Source organism: Vanellus vanellus (assembly GCF_965231255.1).
Source record: "Vanellus vanellus genome assembly, chromosome: 3".
Lineage (NCBI taxonomy): Eukaryota > Metazoa > Chordata > Aves > Charadriiformes > Charadriidae > Vanellus > Vanellus vanellus.
The window spans coordinates 17,827,941-17,850,351 of NC_138907.1; the positions used below are offsets into that span (position 1 = coordinate 17,827,941).

Sequence of the window (22,411 nt, forward strand, 5' to 3'; positions counted from 1 at the left end):
GTCTTACCAAAAAAAGCATGCGAAATAGCATAGCTGAGAAGGAAGGACCTTTCCCCAGTGCAGAAACCCAGTGCCCTGGCTGGTTTGGCTGGGGCCCGTGATTTCAACACCACTTTAAATATAAAATACATCTGTTGTGGAAAATCAGCATTGCTCATCTCCATCCCCTACCCTAAGGTCATAAAGGATCTGGGGCCACGAACCGAAACCTGCTGAGAAGTCATCCCCCAAGAAGCCACGTGGTTCATCCCAGCTTTTGGGGCGGATCTTCCATTCAGGGAGTTGGGCTGGGAGGTCTGTGCGTTCCTCCCTTGGAGATGAAGGAGAGAGGCACAGATGTGAAGACGGAGATGTCTCCGGTCCTCGCCTGTTTGCTGGTTCTGCTGGCAGGCTGCACGGGATGCCAGCAGCACGCCTGCCGCTGCGCGGGCAGGGTCTTCATTTGTCAGGAGAGCAAAGTGGTCCAGGTTCCTCGGGACATCCCCACCAACACCACCGAACTGTAAGTAGGGAGAGGGAAGGGTTGCAAGCAGCAGCCTTGTTGCTGGCTCTCCAAACAAACTGCTGCCCGGCAAGCCAAGGGTCGGGCTTGGAGGGAGTCGCTCGGGAGACTTACGCCAGCTGTTTGGAAAGCACAGCCCTTCCTCCGCCACTCGCTTAATTAACATCTCGAAGCTCCTCTCCATTACTCTCATCGTGCTCGTTTTAAGATCTCTGTTGAGAAAAGATAGGGAACGTTATAATGCAAAGCGTAGACTAAATTTTAAACAAGCTTCCGTGGTGCCGTGACAGTAAATTGAAGCATAAAGCCTAAGCTTTCTTTACAGCTTGCTTTAGCGTTGTGGAAATGTGTAGTGCAACTTGTCTGCCCCAAACAACTTGATGACGGGCGTTTGTGTTTGTGCTGCGGGAGCTTTCCGAAGGTTTGTGCTTGTTTGCCAAGACGCAACGTAATGTTTTCTTTTCGAAATCGCAAAGGCATTACAGAAAGGACTCTGATAAACATTCAGAGAGTGATCCTCCTCCATCTGAGGAGCAGCAGGGCTGCAGTCGGAGAGAGGGAACGACATAAAGATACAGTACTGCGTTACTCAAGGAAGGGTTTTATCTGTCTTAAAGCCTCTCTTCGTTTTCCGTAAAATAACGTGAGCGATCCTGTATGACAGCTGTTTTCTGTGTCAGTAGCACAGGCGAGCAAAAGAGCTTACGCAATAGCCAGTATGTAACTGTGCAAGTGATTGTTTTCATTTTAACTTTTTTAAAAAAACACATCATATCCCCCCTTGCCTACACCCACAGCCGTCTGACATCGTTACGACCTAAAGCAAAAACAAAAGGAGTAATCCTGGATAAACCCTTTGATTAATAAGTGGAGTGGCAAGTTTGGAGGGAGGACACGAGGAAGAATGGTATGTCACTAATTGGAAAAATATACCCCTGTCCTGGTTTTACACACCACAATATATCCGTGGTTACTATCCCACAGTTTTCCTAGGGCTGGAGTTTTGTTTCATTCAGATAGAGGAGTTCTTACGCTCACTGAATTAGTAGGCTGAGCTAAAAACGTGAGAAAAATGTTTGAATTAACCACAGAAGGTCAGTAAAAGTTTAAATCGTTCTCGCAACTAGAGGGAAAAATAATCCATCTGTGATTTAGGTCATCTAAATCCTGAGTGAACAGTGTTCCAGGCATACACTGCTAATTTTGTTTAATCTTGTTTTGATTGTTTCTTTAGATTATACACTTAAGGTGTGGCTTCTAGGGATTAAGAAAAAGCGGTTTATAATTATTTCTGCAAAGAAGTAGAGTTTTATACTGGCAAAAAGCACCTGTTAGTAAAATGGAATTTGGTTGCAGCGGATCCTTGTTAACTTCTCGAGGATGCTAATTTGTGGGTTCCTCAGCACGCGTGTGCATTCGCTGAAGCAGGCAGACTACAATGTTAGTGCGACCGAAAACGATGAACGAATCTTTTCTTCTGGCAGGGCTGTGCAAATATTGGATTTAGAATCTCTCAGCTTGACTCTCTTCTCACTTACACCAACTTTTGGTTCCTTGGGAGGTAATTCTGGTCCTCTTGAACCAGTATAGCCCCAGGACTGATTTCAGCATGGCTTAAGAATTTGTCCGTGAAAACTGTGTAGAGTTGCTTTGAATATAGCAAATGCTAGTGCTGCGAAAGCCAGACACATTAGCTGAAGAGCTATTAAGTGACAGATAAATCTCAGATTTTTCCTTCAAGGTCAAAGGGGTCTAGAAAAGTGCCTTCCTATGCACCTCTCCGCTGAGTGCCCAGTAGGGTGATTCGGGTGGCTAAAATAGACTTTTCTGCTCCAGGTGCTGTTGCAAATGCATTCTTGGTAATGGAAAAAGTTTGCTTTATGTTTCTTCAAAAAGCCTCAATGAGTCAAAAGGGTTTTAAAGTCAGTGTAGCAACTTGAGCGTAGATGGCCATGATGTCTAAGGACCCTGTATAGGACACAAGCACAGGACTTCTTGCGAAGTATAGCTCCTGCAAGGTAGTTTTTTCACTTAAGAGCTCATTCTGGGAGTGCTGGATGCAGTTGATGTTCATTTGACGTAAAGGAGGGAGGCTTCTTCGGTACACTTAGAGCTCTTCACCTTCGCTTATGTGGTCTTGATAGCTTTTTTTTTAAGCTGTCCTAGTGTCCTTTCCTAGTGCCTTTTTGATTTTGAATAACCTGCCCGTGAAAGCTTTGGAGAGAGAACAGGAGCCTGATAAGCCTCAAGTACTTCTCCCGTTGCTGCGTGTTTCTGTTCCACTACAGCTGTTTCTTAACTTGGGACTCTGGCATGCGGCAGCCAGCTCTGTTACTTGGTAAGAAAACTCAGGATAAACGTAAAAACATTGCCCTCAACAGCCATTAACTCCGCTGTTTGCCGTGGCTGATCTTTTTTGTTATTATTCTTCTTTTTCATTTTGTGAGGGTTGGCCACTGACACGCTCTGCCGTGATGGCATTCCTTGTGGCTGGTTTCCCACCAGAGAGAGTTTACGCTCCGCAGCGAACGTGAGCTCTGCGGCGTGCTAGAGGAGGCGAGGTTTTGCTCCTGGTTGGATTAGCATCTGCTCTAGCAAGGCGCTGCAGAGGGGAGGGCTGGCAGCCTCTTACGGTGAGGGATTGCAGTTTGTACTTACCACGTGGAAACGGAGCAGGGATCAGGAGTCACGGGGTTTCATTCCTCTTCTTGCTGCAGCGTCAACTTTTGCACTTGGAGGCCGACGTCCCGTGAGAGGGTGGTTACAGCTTGCTTTGTACGTTGCTTCTTGCAGATTTGCGAGCCCTCTGGGGGGTGGCACGCTCCGAGTGCTTGCAGGGGAGACGGTGGTTATTAGCTGGTTCGCTTTATAATCTTTGCCTGCAAGAGGCGTTGGATAGAAGAGTTTTTGGCATTTTTTTTTTTTGTAGGCACCGAAATGCCTGTGAGAAATGTCGATGGCTCTGACCATAAGAAGCCAGAGGCTGAAAATTCAGATGGGAAACGTAGGTTCATCTTGTGTTAAAGTATTAGCTATTGATTGCCTCACAGAATGAGAGGGGGGAGCAACTCAGTAGACACCTAAGGCAGTTTACTCCTTGAAGATTTAAACCAGTTTTAAAATCCAGTGTCAAGCCTTGTAATCCATCCTTAGTAGTCACTGAGATTTCATTTAGTCATTAGAGGTCTTGCTTTGAGAAAGTAACGCAAACAAAAATAACTCAGTCTCAGAATAGAAGGGATCCTTCTTAAGATTTAGCGAACTACTTTAAGCAGAAACGTATGAATATCAACTGGGAGCACAACTCAAAATGCCAGGAAAAGCTTGCTCGTTCTCTTACAGCACCCTTCCTTGCTTTTGGGTTTCTCACCGCAGCAGTGCTTGAAATCACTCTTGTCCCAGGGAAAGAGCGAGCTCTGCCCCAGCAGCTATCTGCCACCGTGTGGGCGGTAGACTATATCTCTGATTTGGCAAAGTAACGCAACAATACAAAGCAGCTGAAGAAGGGAGGTGAAAAAGGCTGCTTGGTCCAATTCTGCTTGCAATCCTCTGGAGTTCTGCGAGAGAAATCTTAATATCAGCATTTTACCTGCATGCCATAACTAATGCTGTGATGAAAAGTTATCAGGAAATCAAATTTGGTCATGTTGTATTTGTTACCAAGAGAAACTGCCTCCAACTCAGTTACTTTCCTAATGTTCTCCTGCTCCTAAACTTTACCCCCCTGGTGTTTAGCCATCCTTAGCTGGCATATAAGTGCGGCAGCCGACAGCAGCAGGTACGTGTTGACCAGTTGGTTCCCTCTGCCTGACTTTTCTACACCATGGAGATGATATAAGAAACACCCCTTGAGCATGGAAGCTCCTCAAAGAAAGCTTGCAAACTTGGAAATGTGACTCAGCTAATTAAAAGGAATTGTTTAACGTGTTTGCTTGCCAGAGGCTTCAGTGGGAGAGTGGTGCCAGTTTTAGAAAGGAGCAACTGAGACGACTGAAATAATTGACAACAAAGACGGTCCATCAGTTGGCACCCATCTGTCAAAATGCTATCTAAGAGAAAATTGCAAGTAAAATAAATAAGGCCAGGCTTGATCATGTGGTGTTTTGTATTTTAAAACTGATTCTCTGGCTTCGCTAGACGTCTTAGCCGTTGTCAGAGCGGTTCAGAGGTATGTTATATAGAGCATTTTCTCCCAAGCATCTGCAAACTATAAACAGTGGAGTTCTTGCTCTCTGCATAGGTGTTTTTGTACAATTGCTCAAGGATATTTATTTTAGACTATCAAGTCAAGGCTGAGTAGATGTCTGACCACTAAAACAGTGGCTGCCTTGAAATAACAAGTTGTGTGTCATGTACTGAGTCAGACGTGCTTCCCTGCAACAGAAGCTGCAAATGATGTGAACAGTAGCTGCAGTGCTGTTATTGACAGCTGAAATTAGGATATTTCTTTTTTTTGTGCTTTCACACTTAAAGCTGAAACTACATGGAAACCTGCAAACAATTACAGCTCTTGCTCAGGTGTTTGTACTGGTGGACTGACCTTAATCTAAAAAAGACAGGGTGTGGACAGGGTAAAGTAAGCCAACAAAATGAAAACCCATGAAGTTTTCGAGTCTCTGTGTTATGGTGGTTAACCATGGAGTTAATCGATACACCCGCCTATTGTCAGCAGGGGAGGAGAATATTTGCACAGCAGAGCATAGTCAGAACATATTACATGATATCTAAAGATTCTTCTTCTTTTTTTTTTTTTTTTATTTAAAACAGCTTTGTTTCTGTTGGGGTAGGAAAAAGCCTGCAGTTAGTGCTACATTCGTCTCTTCCTGAATGTGTGATCAGTTCATACTTTGAAGCAGAAAGCCGTAGAGGTTGCTGAACAGTCACTGGCTGTGTATCGGTGGAGTGGTCCAACGCTTATGCTGGATTCTGTATTTGGCATTTTCACTGGGAGGATAAAAAGAAATAGGCAGGGCATAAGAGAGAGAGAAGAAAAAAAGTGACACTAAAGAAGGATAATAAACTCTGCAGGGCAGATCCTCAGCTGGTATGAATTACCGAGTACATATCTCTATAGAAACATCCAGTTTCCAAAGCTGCAGGAGCTTTTCAGCACAAGGAGGTGTGCTGCACGCAATAGGAGTTGCTTCGCAGTGCAGTACTCTCTGCTGGCTTACTCGTGATACTATGGCAATAAATACATAGGCATGACTTCCACCTGAGTTATAATGACTGCAGCTCGATGCATCTATGACAGATGCATGATCGAGTCTGAAGGTGTATATATGTGTGTATATATCTAATGTATCTTTGAAATGAAAGCGCATTCACTTGAAATTTAATGGCAAATATGTGACTTGTGAAATCACTAAGCTTTTTGCAGGGACAGACATCGAAAGCCACAACTTGATTTTGTTAGCATGCAGCATTGAGAGGTTACGAAGGTCTATACCGGCTGATGCCCTTCTCTGGGGTCAGCTACAAGGAGATACTCCCAGTGACCAAGTTCTGGCTTTTCTGGAAGCCTCTGTCTCATGAACACACACAAAAACCAGAGGGCCCGTGTCACACCCCCACACGTCTGATACCAGGCAAAATGGGCTCCACGTCTCCAAAATACAGTCTCTCTGTTCGATGTTTTAGGTATATTCTGCTTCACTTTATGCAAAGAATCAAAACTTGCCTGTTGAATGAGATTATCATCAATGTTTTTCTAAAGTGTTTGCAAGATTAGACTAGTCATTTGTAGGAGTTGGATTTTCTTGTCTTGAATAGGGAGTCTTCATCTTGGGTTCCTCCCCATTCAAATCTTGTTTCGTATAATTATAACCTAGGAGAGTTTGATCCTAATGTTATTCATGAGATACGAGCTGGTAAATACCGAGCTTTAGCGTAGAAACACAGCAAGAGAGAAAAGTCCTGGTAAGATCAGAAATCAGTAGCTTTTAAACTAAAATGTGCTTAACATGGAGAAGTTGGTAAGCTTAGGGGACATTACAAAGTAGGATGGAGGCCTTTTTACACCTCCGACAAGAACACGAATCACAAAACAGACTCGAGGAATCGTGAATTCACTGGCGTTATGCAGCTGTTAATTTTTCTTTGCTTTGAATGCTATGCCACGCTAAACTCTTCAACAGCATGGATGATTTCCTAGCTTCATTTACCCTTACTACGGCTTCTCACAACTCATCAGTTTTCACTGCACAAGACTAAAATGTTGTATTTTAGACTTTGTTGCTTTCTTCTTTCTAACATTAAAATGTATTAACTTCATATTTCATCCCACCCAGGGAGGCCAAGATATTTTGGCTCAGGGAATCTTATCGATACTCAAATGTGACTATTGCTACCTGGGAGAGCAGAGCATAGTTAGACCTATAGACCAGAGTTCTGATGAGTGCTTTTATGAGTTCGAAAGACGTTGAAGTGCTTATGTGCTTCTGTTGTAGTCTTCCGGCTTCGCTGAGTTGCCCTCCCATCCCGTACGCAGGGAGCTCAGGGTATTTATGCAGGGGCAGATGCAGAAAGGCGTGGGGGGGGTGCCCCTCGTGCTCTGACCCAGCAGGGCACAAGCTGCCGTACTGTAAGACCCATAAAGCCAGGACAACTCGTTTGTTATCCCTGTGTCTGCATTTGTCTATGTAGTATGCTCCTCACTCAGGCTTATAAATGACAGCTTGGGAATTTGGGTTAACCGTTTTCTGGATCTGGCTCTTAGCAAAGTCATATCAGCATTGCAGTCCTGAAGAATAAAGCTTATTATCTCCCTCAAAACCCAGCCTCTTAAATTTAAAAAAAAAAAAAAAAAAAAAAAATAAATTAAAAAAAGCTTCTCAAATATTTAATCTACCCAGCAGCATTTCTGAGGTGTAACGGAGAAGAGATCTCCAATGGAAGGTGTCTTTAAAAGCTCCAAATGGCATTCCTCTAGAAGAGTATCGCGCACGAAATGCGTCGCCTGAGTGGCCAGCGGGAGAGCCTGCCGTGCAGCTCAAGGGTTTCCTTTGCAGGTGCCAAGGGGCTCTCGTGGGGCTGGCGTGTCGCTGAAAATACCGGGTATGCGGAGAGCTTAACGAGGGTGGAAGAAGAGAGTGGATGAGGGATGCCGCAAGAACAGAGAGAGCAGTTGCACGGCAGAGGGATGCCAAGCGAATATACATCCCGAAGGGAACAGCTGCTCTAAGTGCCAGCGGTTTGTATGCAGGAGGGAGTCCTGCAAAGCCAAACCGAATTATCTGGCATAGCAAAGAAAAATAAACAAACCCGTTAAACACCCAGCTGAGGAGCGAAAGGAATCCACACAAAGTTCAACACACCTCACTCTCTTCTAACTTGATGGCTTTTTAGTTAGTTCTGCTTAACTTTCCTGAGTGTCCTTGTGCCGGCGAGCTAAAAGATAATTGGGGTAGGTTCACGGCTAATTTAAATTGTCATAGCTTCATTAACTTCAGTGGAAAGAACTAAGTTCGTCTTCCCTGTCTGGCGACGGGGACCTCTGTCAGCCACGTGTTGTTCATTTGGGCAGCAGCTGATTGGTAATTAATATGTGTGCGTCTGTGTTTGGTAAACAAGGTGCTTTGGGCACAAAAGACAGGTATTATTTTTCATAGCAGTCTATTAGTTTTACACAGCGAGGGGTAAGCACTTTGGTAGGAAAAGTCACTTCTCTTTGTTTAAGATCTTGACCTTTTCTGACAAAACCTGTAAATGATTTCACACACTTTGCCTGTACTTTGATTGGACTGCTCTTATTAGCAGTGAAATTTAAGTCATTAAAATGAAGCTCATTTCAAATTATAGGTCAGAGTCAAGCCCGGATTTCATATAAGAGTATAGAAAATTATTTCTTCTAATTATCTTGCATACACAGTAATAAGGAGCCCGTTTTCTGCCTTTACTCAGGTGTAGCTTCCTTGGGTTTGGGTGTCTAGGGTCAGGAAAGCTTGTGATATGTTTGCTTTTGCTTAATGTTTTCCTCCAAACATCCTTAGGTGTTTCAGGAGCTTAGCCTGGAAAGTATGGATGCTTCTTATCTCCCATTGCCTTATCAAGCCACTCAGACGTATTTGCTCCTGGTTAGCTAAAGGAGAATTTACAGACTGTTATTATATGCAGAGGGAGATATGTTTCTGAGTGAAATGCCTTCAACCCAACTCAGTATGAACAAGTTGGGTGTTTTTTTTTTTTGTTGTTTTTTTTTTTTTTTCACAAGTATGTTTCCATCACTTTTGAGCTTTCTGAGCCTCTGTCTTTGCCTGGACTAGCTAAATAACTCTGTATCCTTGACTGTAACATATTCAGAACTTGCTATAGACAGGGCAGCCTCAATTTTAAACGTGTATCTGCTGGATGAGCTGTGGGCTGAAGCTTTCCCCTCTCTCCGTTCTCTTATCTTCTCAAGAACGCGGTTACTACTCGGTGTTTTAGCATATTTGACTGAAAATCCTGTTTTGTGAACGCCTATGGAGCATTGCTCTGGTAGTGGTCGTCCTGACATAGTTTCCCCATAGCGCTCATGAGGTTCTACATTCTAATATGAATCCTTGCCTAAATACAGTTAGTTAATCGGAATTAATTTGTAAATATTTATTTGTAAAAAATCCGTAAATCTTCAGTGGTTTTTCAAAAACACTGCGTGCGTAAACATGCGGTGGGGAAATTCTAAGTCTTCAGTGTTTGATTCATCTTTTATAGGAGAGTGGAAGCAAGGAGGGAATATACTTTCAAATGATGGTCAGCAGATTATTTTTTTTTTTATTTGAAATGGGAGTGTGCAGTGAAGAACTGGACTGATTGTGTGAAGACTGGGAAAGAAAGTGGTGCTTGTTTTCTCAGGAAAGTTTCTGGTGTCCTGTATTTATGTTTGAACACAAAACTGTGGAACGCAGTGGGATACTCCTAAAGCCTCCCCTCAGCCTTATCCCCAAACCAGATCCCACCCAAAGAAGTGAAGGGAACAGCGTGCGTGCACACACCTGCGCACATGCACGGGGTGTCTGTGTGCTTTAACCTCTTCCTCCATCAGTTTGGCTCTGGGCAAAGAAGCTGAGAATGGAAAACAGTAGCACGTGTATGTAGCTGTAACTGATGAAATCACTAAGGTTGAGGTGGGAGAGAGTAGCAACGGAAGGAGGAACTATCTACCTGTCCCTTTTTTCCCCAAAACCTGGAGCATAGGATGGGAAGAACTGATATGTAGTTATTTGCGATTGGTTTTCTTCACCGAAAAGGATTGTCACGTAGGCAGGCTAAGGATTATAATGGTTTTCTTTACACACCTTCTGAAAGCCTTTTCATGGTTTTATATTCTGTGCGATGCCTTGTGCTTCGAAATGATCCCTAGTGTAACATGCTTGCCTACTTTTGGCTTTGAGAGGTTTGGATTTCAGTGCTAACTTCAGCGTAAGCTTTGATTTCTTTTTTTCACTTGTACCATCGCATGATATAAATGCACTGGACTCTTGCCTTTGCTAGCCCAGTAAGAATTTTTGAGGAAAGAGCCTTTGTCAAAGGGCACCCTATTTCAACGGGAAGCACTCGAGGCTGAAAGCACCACGGACACTCGCCCAGGTGAGAAAGCAAATCCGGCTTCAGCAGTGGAAGCGATGTCCTTGCTGCTTTCTCTGGCATCATCAGTCTCTCCACTGCTGAAAACAAGGAGCACAGATCTGACAAATCCATTTCTTCCTTCTTGTTAACTACTGGGAAGCGATCAATTCTGAAGAGTCTTTCCACGGAGTCCAGTCTCCCTGCAGGGATGCTTATAGACACACAGAAATTTCTGAACGAGCAAGGTATAAGAAGAGGGGCTATAAACGCCCCTGCTATGGGAACACAGCGGGCTGATGCTAAAAAACCTGCCTCGTCCCTGAAGTTTTCTTTAGCCAACAGAGCTCCTATGGAAATGTTTGCTTTTCTTTTTTTTTTTGGCAAGCGGAGAGTCATAAAAGAAGTACAGACTGTGTCAGAAAATGACAGCAAAACAAGAAATGCCCCGGCAGAACAACAACTCTCTCTAGGTGGAATTACTGGTTTGGGGAAATACTCACTGTATCCAAATCCCAGGAGCTGTAATTTTCTGTCTGCAGTATATTGTTGCCATGGCAGATGAAGCCCAGACCTCATTCCTCAGTGCTTTGAAATCGGCGTTAGTGGCCCCTGTGAGGAAATACCCTACAAGAAAATCTAGGGTTTGATTCCACTGGCGTTCGTATACATCCTAATTGCTTGCCCAAGCAGCTCCGCTGCCTTCCAGTGGGATGAAGCGCAGGTGTGAAACTACCCATCTGTACGTATTTGCAGATTCAGGAGTTTGTGCTATTGCCGTAGACAGGAAACTGCTCTGGGGAAAAATAAAACGGGTGTTGAAAGCACAAATGAAATAGGTAGCCAACTGTTTAAATTTATTTTAAATTAGTAGGGGAGATTTTAATTGTTTTAATCAACCATATGGAAATTATAAGATTTTCTTAGGGCTCACAAAGCTTTCTATAAATATGAAGAGATTTCACAACATTCTGGGTAAGTATGTAAACATAATTTTATCCATTGCAGAAACGGCAAAGCTGTAGGATGTAAAGGACAAGTAATTTCCCAAGGGTACAGGGTAACAAATCAGTGGTTTAGCTGGGACTATAGCCCCTTCAAGACCTTATTCACCAGACCGTACTCCCGTGACAATATATTTCCTTGTACAAAAGAAAAAAAATTACCTCTTGCACCTTCATATTCCTTTCTAATAACTATTTCTCATCACAGAAAGGCTCAGCGGCATGAAACGCAGGCCTGCTGCTGTGAATCTCCTAAATAAGGCAGTATGAAGTCATAGCTGTACTATTTTTTTAATGTTCAAGTGATGCATATACAGTTTCATGGTTTTTTTTCCCTCAAATATATATATTTACAGACGTGGTACCTCTGCATCATCACCTTTTCCACTTTCTTCATTTCTGTACTTTTTTTGTATCAGTTTCTGTCACTGTATTAGAAGAGCAGCATTTCACACTAGTGTTACAGTCAGTAATTTAAGGACAGCTGAGGTGGAGACTTTTGTGGGCATTTCAATTACGGATAACTGTTGGCTCTGTTATGGTCAGTAGCAGTGACCACAGTAGTTGGCTCTGTTATGGTCAGTGCCTATGGAGCACTAATTGGAAGGTTTTTACCCCTTTGTGAGTTTAGCCACTATCTGTATATGTCTCCTTAGCTAGAATCCTTCATAAATACGTGAATGGTGCATCTACAGCATTGCATTTTTATATACAGTATTCATGTAGCAAACAATATTACTTTGGTTTCCTTCATTTGTGTACATGTTATTGCTGCGTTATGTCGGCGTGGCTGAGCGTATTTCATGGGCCCACACCCCCGAAATCGGGTTGGGTTTTGAGCACTTTAGCCTAGAAGCTGGAGCGCGTCCATCCTGGGCTTTACAGGAGCACTGGACGGGCTGGACACAGAGGCGCGAGTCTCCACAAAATGCCCATCAAGGAGTGCTTGCCCTTGGGCCTACTGGTGGCCTGGTCTGGTGGGGACAGCCTTGTAGCTTCAGGGCTACGGACCACTAGCAGCTGGGCCTTTGCCGTTTTGTTTGTCCATCAGAGGCGTGAGCGCTGTCTGGAAGAAGCGTCCCAGTGGCGCTAGAAAACAGGGAGACTGGCTCTTTGTTCAAGGCTTTGAAAGACTTCCACCACCCCACCCCACCCCCCACGTCAGGCTGCCAAGAGGCGGCCTTGGTTCTAGGTGTAGATTCATCTGTTTAGTGTCCTCCAGGCTGAACACACGTAGAGTTGGTTATCAGCAAAAATAGGGAATGAGGCAGGGGGTGTTTCAGAAGTTCTTGCTTGCGTCGCCTTGAAGATTTTCTGCATTCCGCGGAAAGCTTGTTAACCTCTGCTTTGGAGGGATGGCAGGCTGCTATTTTTATTAGCAGTGCCTTACTTGCCAGCTAGAGTACATCTTTACAATATTCATGGTATAAAGGATTTTGTACATTTCCATAAAGCACCTTATGCTAGTATCCTACTTATATGAACAACAGCTTTGCGCTTCAGCCTTATATTGCACAGAAACACTCAGGGTTTTGTTAATCTGAACTCAACTGATTCAGGTTGGCTCTGGATCCTGGAAGCCCACAGTCCCAGAAACCTTAACCTTCAATATGATGTCAACTGCTTTTCTTAAAACACTCCAAAGGAGAAAGCTGCACCTAGGGTATACGGAGGTCTAAATTTTACCTTCACCTTACCTTCAAGTATAGCAACAGTATAGGAGTTTCCATGGTGTGGAGTTCCTCCAGTCCTTTTCCAACATCAGTATCTGTATTTCAGTAGCTGCTGTAGCAGAACGCAATGACCATGTTTTCTCTGCTAGCCTGCCTAAGAGCAAGGCAAGTTGCTTGGCTTGGCTTGCATGGTCATCTGGACGTTCTTCCCTCTTGTTGATCTTATTGAAGAGGTGATGACGGAAAATACTTTCTGGTAAAAAATGGTGTCAACCTGATCACTAACCATTCCCTGCTATCTCAATGCTGAAATAGTAATACTTAACTGTGTCAGAGGCAACTTCTGCCAGATAAAAGGCTAATCAGCTACAACATCTGTGTGTTTCAGAGGATTACCCTTGAGTGTGTATGCAAAAAGCATACACAAAGGCAGACAATACGTTCGTTGTGGCTTTCTAGACTTTCACTGCACGTTATTTGCTCTTTTGTAACTCAATATATGGGCCCTAAATATTGTTTTGGTGAATGATAACAACAGTAGCGCTCATACCAACTGCAACTTTTGCCAAAAGCAACATAAAATAATCTTGTAAAAACTTCAGTCTTATAAACAAAGCCCTAGGAAATAAACATCCTTTACAACTGTCAAACTCAGAGCAAGTGTTCATTTTCTCGTTGCCAAAAGTGTGCCTCGATCTGAAAAAGTGAGAGCGAATGACCACTATCATGCCTACTCTTTGAACGATCTATTTGCAAGAATAGATATGGATGTTTCATTAAAAAGGGGGAAAAAAAGAAGTGGTTGGTTACTGAGATGAAACAATCAAAAGGGCTGAAATAACAAGCACTACATCTAACCCAGCAGGTCAAGGGGTATAAATTAGTGGCACATTTTCTCGACAAAGTAATTAACTACAAAATTCATACATTCTCTCATTTTTTGCAAGGCCAACTCATCTTTAAAACTTGAGACCTCTTACCATGTAAAACAGAGCAAAAAAATAGGAGATCTTGCAAGGAAGCTGCAATTAGAGTAATATAGAGTAAAGTAATGATGCAGACCTTTGAAATAAATCTGAGGTAAAATGTAACGATTCTGGAAGGGTATGTGTGAAACCTTGCGATGACATTTCAGGTTCCATGGTGACGTTGACTGTCATTTTTGCTGGCCCTAGAGCAAAACCAAACATGGTTAAATAAGTCTCTTGCAGCAAATTCTATCAGCTAGATAAGATGTTCAGCACTTAATGTACAGGACATTGGCTGATTGTGAATGTCGCCGGAGAAGAATGTGAGGCCAACTCATTTTTTTGTTACAAACTCTGATCAGGACGATTCCATCTCCTCATAGAGATTATCACTATGCTGCTGATTGGTTAACCTCTGTTCCCATTATTCAGGCTTATGCATGTGATAAAAGGTCCATCCAATACATGCTGGAAAATCTGTGGAAGAATGCCTATTGATTTCCATTAGATTGTGCCATAATATTGGGCTCAGTCTTTCACTGCATCGCTTCAGCACGTGGTCATCAGTACTGAAGTGTCAGCTAACAAAAGCCATGGAGCTGTGGCAACATTTTTCTCATCTGACTCACGAATAGCTGTGTATATAAAATGGGAGCATTAGACAAAGCCAAGTCCTTATACAATTTATACCCCTTTAATTATCTTCTGTCACAGCGAGTTATCATTGTTTTTAATTAAGCAAATGTCCTTAAACTGGCAAGATGTGCTGTTTCATGCTTTATCCCTCTGGAAATGTTTATTTCTGTTTTGAAATTTTAATATGAAATATCAGGACGGTGGAAGGAGAGCAGAGGTTTCAAGCACTCTGATATCCGGTACTGTTATATTATGTTTCCCTAACTCTGTCCTCAAGGTGAGCAGTCAAGATAAGCCAATGATCTGCAGCCCATCTAATTTGTTTTTCCATCATTTTCTTAAGTTGTCTTATGTGCAATAATCATTACAGTGTAAGTGACACTGCTGGGAAAATCAATTCTTCCTCACTGAATAGAAAATAACTTACACTACACTTGAATCATAATTGGTATTTTGTTTATTTTGTCGGACTTGCAGTTAACCGCTGACTACTTTGACCAAGAAAGTTCTGCATCTTCTGGCAAAGGCACTGCTTGCCATAAAACATCATGAAACCCACTTCCAATTGAAACGTAATAAAAACCGCTTATGGATCTACACTGAATTTTCTGTCAGATATTCGATATTATGTCCTTGAAGATTAAAAAGTCTCTGAATATTTATTAGCAAGATGGAAGGCTATTCCAGATAGGCTTTGAACCATGCTCATCACTGGAGCATGTGAATGACTTTCAGCAGTACATCTGTCATATATTCTATTATTATAAGATTATTATTCCACTTCTGCTGTTTATCTGTAATTCAAGCACAACAATGAAAAAGACTCTTATGTGGGCACAAAGCCCACGTAAGTGATGCCGGCTTTTCAACCTGAGGATGAATGGGAGTTAGCAGAGGTTATCAGCATCATGCATTGTTCTCACACCTCTAGGGTGTCATGTGGCGTGCCAAAACCCGCTTCAGTTATACTGTATATGATGAAATAAATTCAGGGCTGGCAGTCTGTACTTGGCTAAATTTAATAAGAAAGTTATATTGGAGGTGGGGGGGGGAGGGGGGGGAAGGGGGTTTTTAAGTGCTTTAGTTTCCTGTGCGGCACTTGTGCTCCAGAGCTGATGCTCGGAGTGTTTGGGATAAAGCCCCTGCGATGAAGGGGATGCTCACGGTAATCTCCTGGTGATGAACAGTAGAAACCCTCCACCTGCAGACCCAGGGCTGGTTACCCGGGGTCCAACTGAGCCTTGACTAGCTGTTTGGAGCTGCAATATGCTTTTCCTGGGTTACGTTATCAGGCAAGGAGGCCGCTGTTAATCAAAACAAGCTTATCTGAAGCAGGGTCATCCCCCTATTACCCCAAGTAAGGAGGCAGCCAGGATTCTCCATTTTTCCCTGCCCTTGTAGGTGGTGTGTCCGTGCTGTACCCTTACGTGGCCAGGAGACATCTGGAGACCAGCTCTCGCTGTGAGCTCCCATACAGCCCAGGCGAAGGCTCCCTGTGCAGAGTGGGGACCCCACTGCTGGGGCGCTCCTGCTCGGCTCCTCGGTGAACTGGCCCTGGAGTGAGACACTGCAGCTTCCCCGGAGCAAAATACCTCTGGGATAAACAAAACAAACCAACCAACCAAAGAAACACAAAGAAGAAAACAAGGCGCCTGTGTGCAAATGCCCCCTCCCATTGCTAAAAAAATTATTGCGGTTAAGGGTGTCCCATTCACTCCCCTCCAGTGGATAATCCTTTGGGGGAGAGAGAACTCCCAAACGCTCTCCAACACCCTTTCCTAATGTAATATGTGGAGAGACACTTTTCCAGTGATTTGAACAAGAACCTCTTCACCCGAGCATTAAATCCCGTATATAATGAAAGATACTTTGTGCTTGTTTGCCTGTTTGGTTCTATCCTCCCTGTAAATTTCTGCATTTGTCTTCAGGACCAAAGATTCATTTCCTGATTTATTTATTAATTTTTATATTTTTTTTCCTGCTGGGGAAAGGAAAAAGAAAGGGAGGTTGTGTTTGTGTTTGGATAACCAGGAGCATTTTCAGGCTCTGTATCCAACTCTGCGTACAGCTGTTCTAGGAGAGATACTGAAAAGCTGCAAGTGGATTCTTGTGCTACCTTATCTCATTCAGACAAGAGAAGACACCCCTTGGCTTATAACGATAAGCTACAGCCTTGATCGATTTGATCTGTGCTTTTGTCCTTCTTCATAATTTGAGCTATTGATTCTATTTATTAAAACTAATTTAAAAAACACAAGCCCTGAGTGCTCTGCTGTTCCAGATCAGGCTGCTCTGGGCAGTCTGATGTGAAGCTAATCCGTTCACTGCTGATTTATTTTCACTCTGTTTTCAAGCAGAGTTCTGTTCTGTGATTCATTTTTTTGTCCTCTGTTTCTCTCTGAGAAAAAAGACATTTAATTTCACACCTCCAGTTAGAGCAGGGGGGTCTAGATTCCTTTTTCTGATATATGAAGTGAGCTCAGGAAAGTTTGCCTGGCTTATATTCATGCAGGTTTTGCTCAGATGGTGGCCCGCTGTGTATTGTTCTCTGTTGTCTTAAATCAAAGCTCTACCTTTATGCTAGAAAAGAAATCTGTGTATTTGTTTAAATGCACTCGTCTTGCCATATTGGAGTTAACAGGATTTATCATGTTCCTAAATTAAGGCCCAGCAGAGGAAATCCTTTCCCTGCTTCTTCCTGGGAAGCACAGGTTTGTCCAGGGGCTGGGGGATAGCTCTCTAAAAATAAATACCTTTATTCAACCTTAGAGAAAGCAAATGAAGCCTTCAGTATTAAAAACAGATAAAAAAAAAAATAAAGCCTTAATGAGCTCGGCACTTTTTAGGACCAAACTGGATTTGAGTCTCTGGCCAAGAATCAGCATTTAGTGGTATTTATTTACTGTCAGTGCATTTTGCTGGTGATGTTATTGTACCCTTTTTCCCCTTAATTTAACACAATTGTTTAACTCTTCAACCTTCAAATTCTTCAGGTGCTTAAAAGCTCTCTGGGAGTCCTGCTTGAGCAGGGACTGCATATCGTGCCTGCTGCATCTCGCAGCGGTTGCTGCTGTAGCATATTCTTTCCACACTAAAAACACTCACAGTCTGTTCCTAATTTATCCTGATGCCTGCTTGGTCATCGTCTCAGTCCACAGCCTGTGATCTCTTGTGCAATACGTCGTAACTATCAGCTGGAATCAAGCGGGCAAAATATAAGCCTAGATGTCATCATAAAGAAAAATAGGGTAATAGCCTCCAAAGCCTCGTGTTACACATTACTTCAGAATCAATATGGACGCAGAAAGATGGAGTCAGTATTACTGAATGGGCCTCTGTAGGTTAGAAATGCCTTAAGTAGGGCTGTAGGGAGATAGCTTTCTTTTGACTTGAGAGCCACAGGTAGAGTATTCATTGGATACTTGCTTCAACCAACATTTAAGCCAAACCCCAGCTGTTCAGATATGGTAAGAAAGCCAAGCCCCTCGGCTTGTTTATGATGCAATCGTGCCCCAAAACTTCACAGAGATGTTGTATAGCCCAGCAAGGACCTTCTGTGGGTGGTCAGCAGCTCAAATTTGCCCATCAGCACCAACAGAGAGCATGGTAGACCTTCTTTCCACAATCCCCTGCCTTGCCCCCCGGCCCGCAGGCGGGACGGGAGCCCAGCAGAGGCAGGTGACCGATCAGTCTTGCCTCTGTAGGAAAGGAGCCCCTCCTTTGCCACCTCTCTCCCTGAAATATAAGCCGTGGCTATGGTGGGGCAGATCAAGTCTCTTGCGTACAACAGGGATTCATAAGAGCTGCTAAGGGCAGAGTAAGAATAGGACAAGTGTTTAAGATGTATCACCACAATACTTCTCTGGCCTCCAACTAATTCCAGCCCAGGGGATTGCCTGAAGTTGTTGTTGTTGTTTGTTTAGTAACCCTAAATTATCTCTTCTCAAATTATTTGTACGTTCTACCCGTGAGCTCACAGCAGCTTTTTGCTTCCGGGCAAGCTGCACGAAGGAGTTCTGGCAGCCTATGTACGCTGCGTGAAGAGGCAGGTCCGCTTACTTGCTTTGAATCTAGCTGCCTGTGGCCTCACCTCTAAGCTTTTGTAAGGGAAGAGCTGATAAAGCATCGGTCCTTGCCCACCCTTTCCACGACATTTTGTAGACCTTTAGCATCCATTTAAGCTTTCCAGGCTGAAAGGTCCCAGACAAATTGGTTATTCCTCTTATGGAAGCCAGTTCATATCTTTGATCAGTCTTAATGCCCTTCTCTTTACCTTTCCCAACAGTAGTATACCCTTTTTGAGATGAAAGGGATCAGAGCTGCACCCTTTATTCAAAGGCTACGTGAACCACTGGGTTTTTTTTTTTTTACTGTAGAGAAAGGGGAGGAAGGTTTTAGAAAGAGTGCAGCAAACAGGTCACACAAAGCCCTTAAGCATTTAGAGTATTATGAGCCTGAGTCTGCTTTATAGTCCACCTCCCGAAGTGGGGGAGGACAGTAAGGGACAACTTCAGATTTCACGGTGGCAACACATTTCCCCTGTTTAGACAAAGATTATCAAAATGACCTAGCAAAAGAATTTGTGGAGAGCTGAAGCAGCCTTCTAATATTTTTGTTCTTAAAGAGTGCTGAAGTGTTCTTGTCTTGTCACATTTATTTTGGAAGTGTCTTGTAGAGCCAATTCTGTGCAACGAAACAGGAGTCTGAACGCGGCACTGAAAAGGTTACCCCTGGCTCAGTTTTACCCTTTGAACTTCTGGCGAAGGGAGGGCTCTAATCCTTTAATTGTTTTAACCTAAGGAGCGACCCCTTCTCCAGTGATGTACAATAACCTGCACCAGCTGTAATTATTGAAGAGTACTTCAATGCTTCGGTCTAGGCAGAGCTCGCCTGCTTCTGAGAGTGCTGGGATAGGTGGTGTTTGCTTGTGCTGAACTGGGTACGTCAAGCGGCGATCCCCATTTTGGCAGAGCTGTCTCAGGCTGGCTGATGTATATGTCGGCAGAGGGGTGTATCTCTGCAGCTCTGCTTGGCTCAGGGACACCTTGAGGAGAGGGATATCTTGCTTTCCTGTATTTATCCATTTCTCCTTGATTGTCTACCACCTATAGTGTCCTGTAGCAAGGCGTTACATAGCTTAACCACATGCTGTGTGAAGACCGAACTCCTCCTGCTTTGCAGATCTTCTCACCCAGCTCTTGTTTTACTACCCTTGTTATCATACATGTTGGTCACCTTGCTCCTCACTCCCTTTCCAGGTCGCTTAAGACTATGGTATGCAGGCCCCGTGCAGGTCTCCGTGGGATGCCATTCATGACCTTCCTTCGCTCAGATGACTGTTACATCTATCCTTGTTTCTTCCAGTCAGGTGTTATCCAATTTTATGCAGGAAGTTGCCTATCACAGTCATTTAGAAAGCGAATGGAAGGATTTGTAGGAAGCGGGCAGAAGTCTAGGTTTGAACCACTGGGGTTAGATGTTGAAAAGGATATATTTTCCCAGGCAAGCTCTTTCTTAGAGGTCTTTCATGATCTGTAGCTGTGCCATGAGCAGGTCTACTTTCTCCTGTCTCTATTTCACTTTTCTGTCACCCTTTTTAACAAACCCATGTATGTTCATTATTTTTAAGTGCTTCATACTGGGTTCATGTTCAAGAAGCACTCTGAAGGTGAAAGCGCTAAGCGCATCTTCATTCTAAACGTAAGCTAGTCTTCCAGTTGCCAGTGTGGTCAAGCTGGCATCTTTCTGAAACAAGACTTTCCAATGCATTAAAGATCCATGCTTGACCCCAGTGCAATCTTTGCACTGTGTGTTACTGGGAAGAGACCTGTTCATCTTAAAGGAAATAGTACAGTGGGTATTTTTAAGGATATTGGTACACTAGCTGCCATGCTATATTCATCCAGGATCATTATTTTAACATCTGAAAGTAAATCCACGGCTAGTGGAAGATAGAAAAACTCATCATTTGCAGTGTCAAGCTAATCCTTGGTAAAATAATGGAAAACATAATGTTTGGGGGGATTTTTTTTTAGTACAGCGAGAAGTAATAAGGATTCCTGACCTCGTCGTTCCCTTTATATCAAGCTGGTGAAGTCTGTGGGGAAGAGATCTCAATAACAGAGAAAGACTGAGGGAGAAGAGATGCTCTCAGGAGAGTGCAGGATGAAATTGAAAGAGTCCATCCACCTACAATTCATATCCCTGTGAACGTTTCCCTCAGCAATCTCTAAGAGATGAGCTGAGAAAAGTTCTTGACATGGAAAATGTGTGGCTAGGAAGAGCACCAGCGACGTGGGAACACGTGGTGAGCAATGGCAGTAAGCAATAATGTTTACAGGACTTAAATAAAATGTGCAAAGTGTTGCAGGCTGCACTGGATAACCTCCTCTTGGCAGTTGTCATTACAGCGCGAGGACTCCGAGCTCTCCTCTGCAGGCAGGAGAACGTTGCTCGCGTTACCCTCACGGGTGCCGCCATTCTCAGCGCGTTGGGCGTTTCATCCTCTTAGGCAGGCAGCAGCACTTCCAGGAGCCAGTTTCTGCCCCCTGGCAATAGTCAGCCGAGACATCCAGATCAGAGGAAGGTATGACCAGAGGGGATGAATAGGAGGTTTTGCTTCTTTGCATGGTGCTAGAGTAACAAAAGGTGGGGATTTTTCACCTTTGTTGCTTTTAGTCTTACTTCAAACCGTAAGTATCTAAAATGTAAATGTATGCTTTGGTACGTAAACAGAAGAAAATGCTCCGCTCACCACTGTGGGAGAGAAGTGGGAGCATATGGCATCGGCCCAGCATATTTCTGTATTTCAGTGTAGTCGTGTCAGTGCAAGTCTAGCTGGTGCCCTGAGAACAGCAGAGTACGTGCCCTTCATGTCCAGGACCCCTCCTTCGGGAGAAGCTGTTTTCCCAAGACTGCCAGTGGAGTTAGCTGTGTTTGGCACTCGCGCTGCTCTTTGGAAAATACAGCATGTATTAGATAGCAGAGAGAATATTTACTTTTACAAAGCTCATATTCCGATCCAGAGGAAAAAAAAAAAAACAAACAAACAAAACCAAAACAATCAAATCTCCAAGTGTTGTTCCTTAAATTGTTTCTGACCGCTCTGGCATCAAGGAGTATCTGATATCTCATTACAACTTCAAAGAAGCCTTTGGATGTACCCAGATTAATTCCAATATTTGGTGGGGACCCTGTTACTTATTAGCCTGTGTGTGCTAATTAGGGAATGTAACAATGAGTATTTTTCATTCTTTTTATTTTATTAATATTCTGTGATATTTCAGCTGTGTCCCATTAAGCAACGCAGGCATAGTGCCTATGAGGCTATGGATGAGAAAGGAGGTAAAAAGCACACTAACTCTTTCTAATGAATTTGTCAAGCAAGATAAAGTGACAGAGCTAAGTTATTTGGTGTTTTGCTAAACGACGATAGTTCAGCAAGACATTTTGCAGAAAAGCTTTCTCTTTCTCTTTTACCTTCAGTGAGGCATCCAACCCAGAGCTTAAGGAATTTGGTCCCTGGACAATTTGTCTCAGTCAATAAAAATAGCATCATGTATGGAGAGCCTGCCAAAGTCCTGAGGCCTTAGAGGTAGAAACACTACACACAAAGGACACTTGTCGCCTTTCTGCTATGACCTCAGCCCATGAACAAACCACTCTTCACTCCCTGCTGTGGATTAAGATCTTTTTTGCCACGTTCTTGGGACAGGAGAAGAGTTGAAGTGGCCAGCTGTGTGTGAGCAGGATGGCTATTCTTGCTCTGAATCAAAAGAGGGGAAGAAAGTTTTGAAGACAATAGCTAAAAAGCCCCCCATCTGGTTGGACCGTGGACATTTTCCATAATCTTATTTGCCTTGGCAAGTTGTCGACGAGAAAGAACGCAAAGTAAAATGCTCTTTGTGGAAGAACAAAATACCCAGGACTTGCACAATGCTCCTTTTGTTAGGAAAGTATGCAGAGATATATTAATATCAATGGATGCAACACCGAGGGCGTGCTCAGAGCGAATGAATTTTTAATGGCTCCTCACCATAAAGATGGTTGCAGATATCAAGGTCAGATTTTAAGCAAGTTGCA

At 43.5% G+C, this 22,411-nt stretch overlaps 1 protein-coding gene across 1 annotated transcript in view; it reads left to right on the forward strand.

Annotated features, from left to right (window-relative positions):
- Window positions 1–317: 317 nt before the first annotated feature.
- The window catches only part of FSHR (follicle stimulating hormone receptor), a gene marked incomplete at its 5' end in the record, with an annotated part of 79,731 nt that continues 57,637 nt past the window's right edge, over window positions 318–22,411 (forward strand). Inside the window, one exon of the mRNA XM_082480668.1 lies at window positions 318–502. Coding sequence (XP_082336794.1) covers window positions 318–502 — 185 coding nt within the window. The remainder of the gene's footprint in view (window positions 503–22,411) is intronic.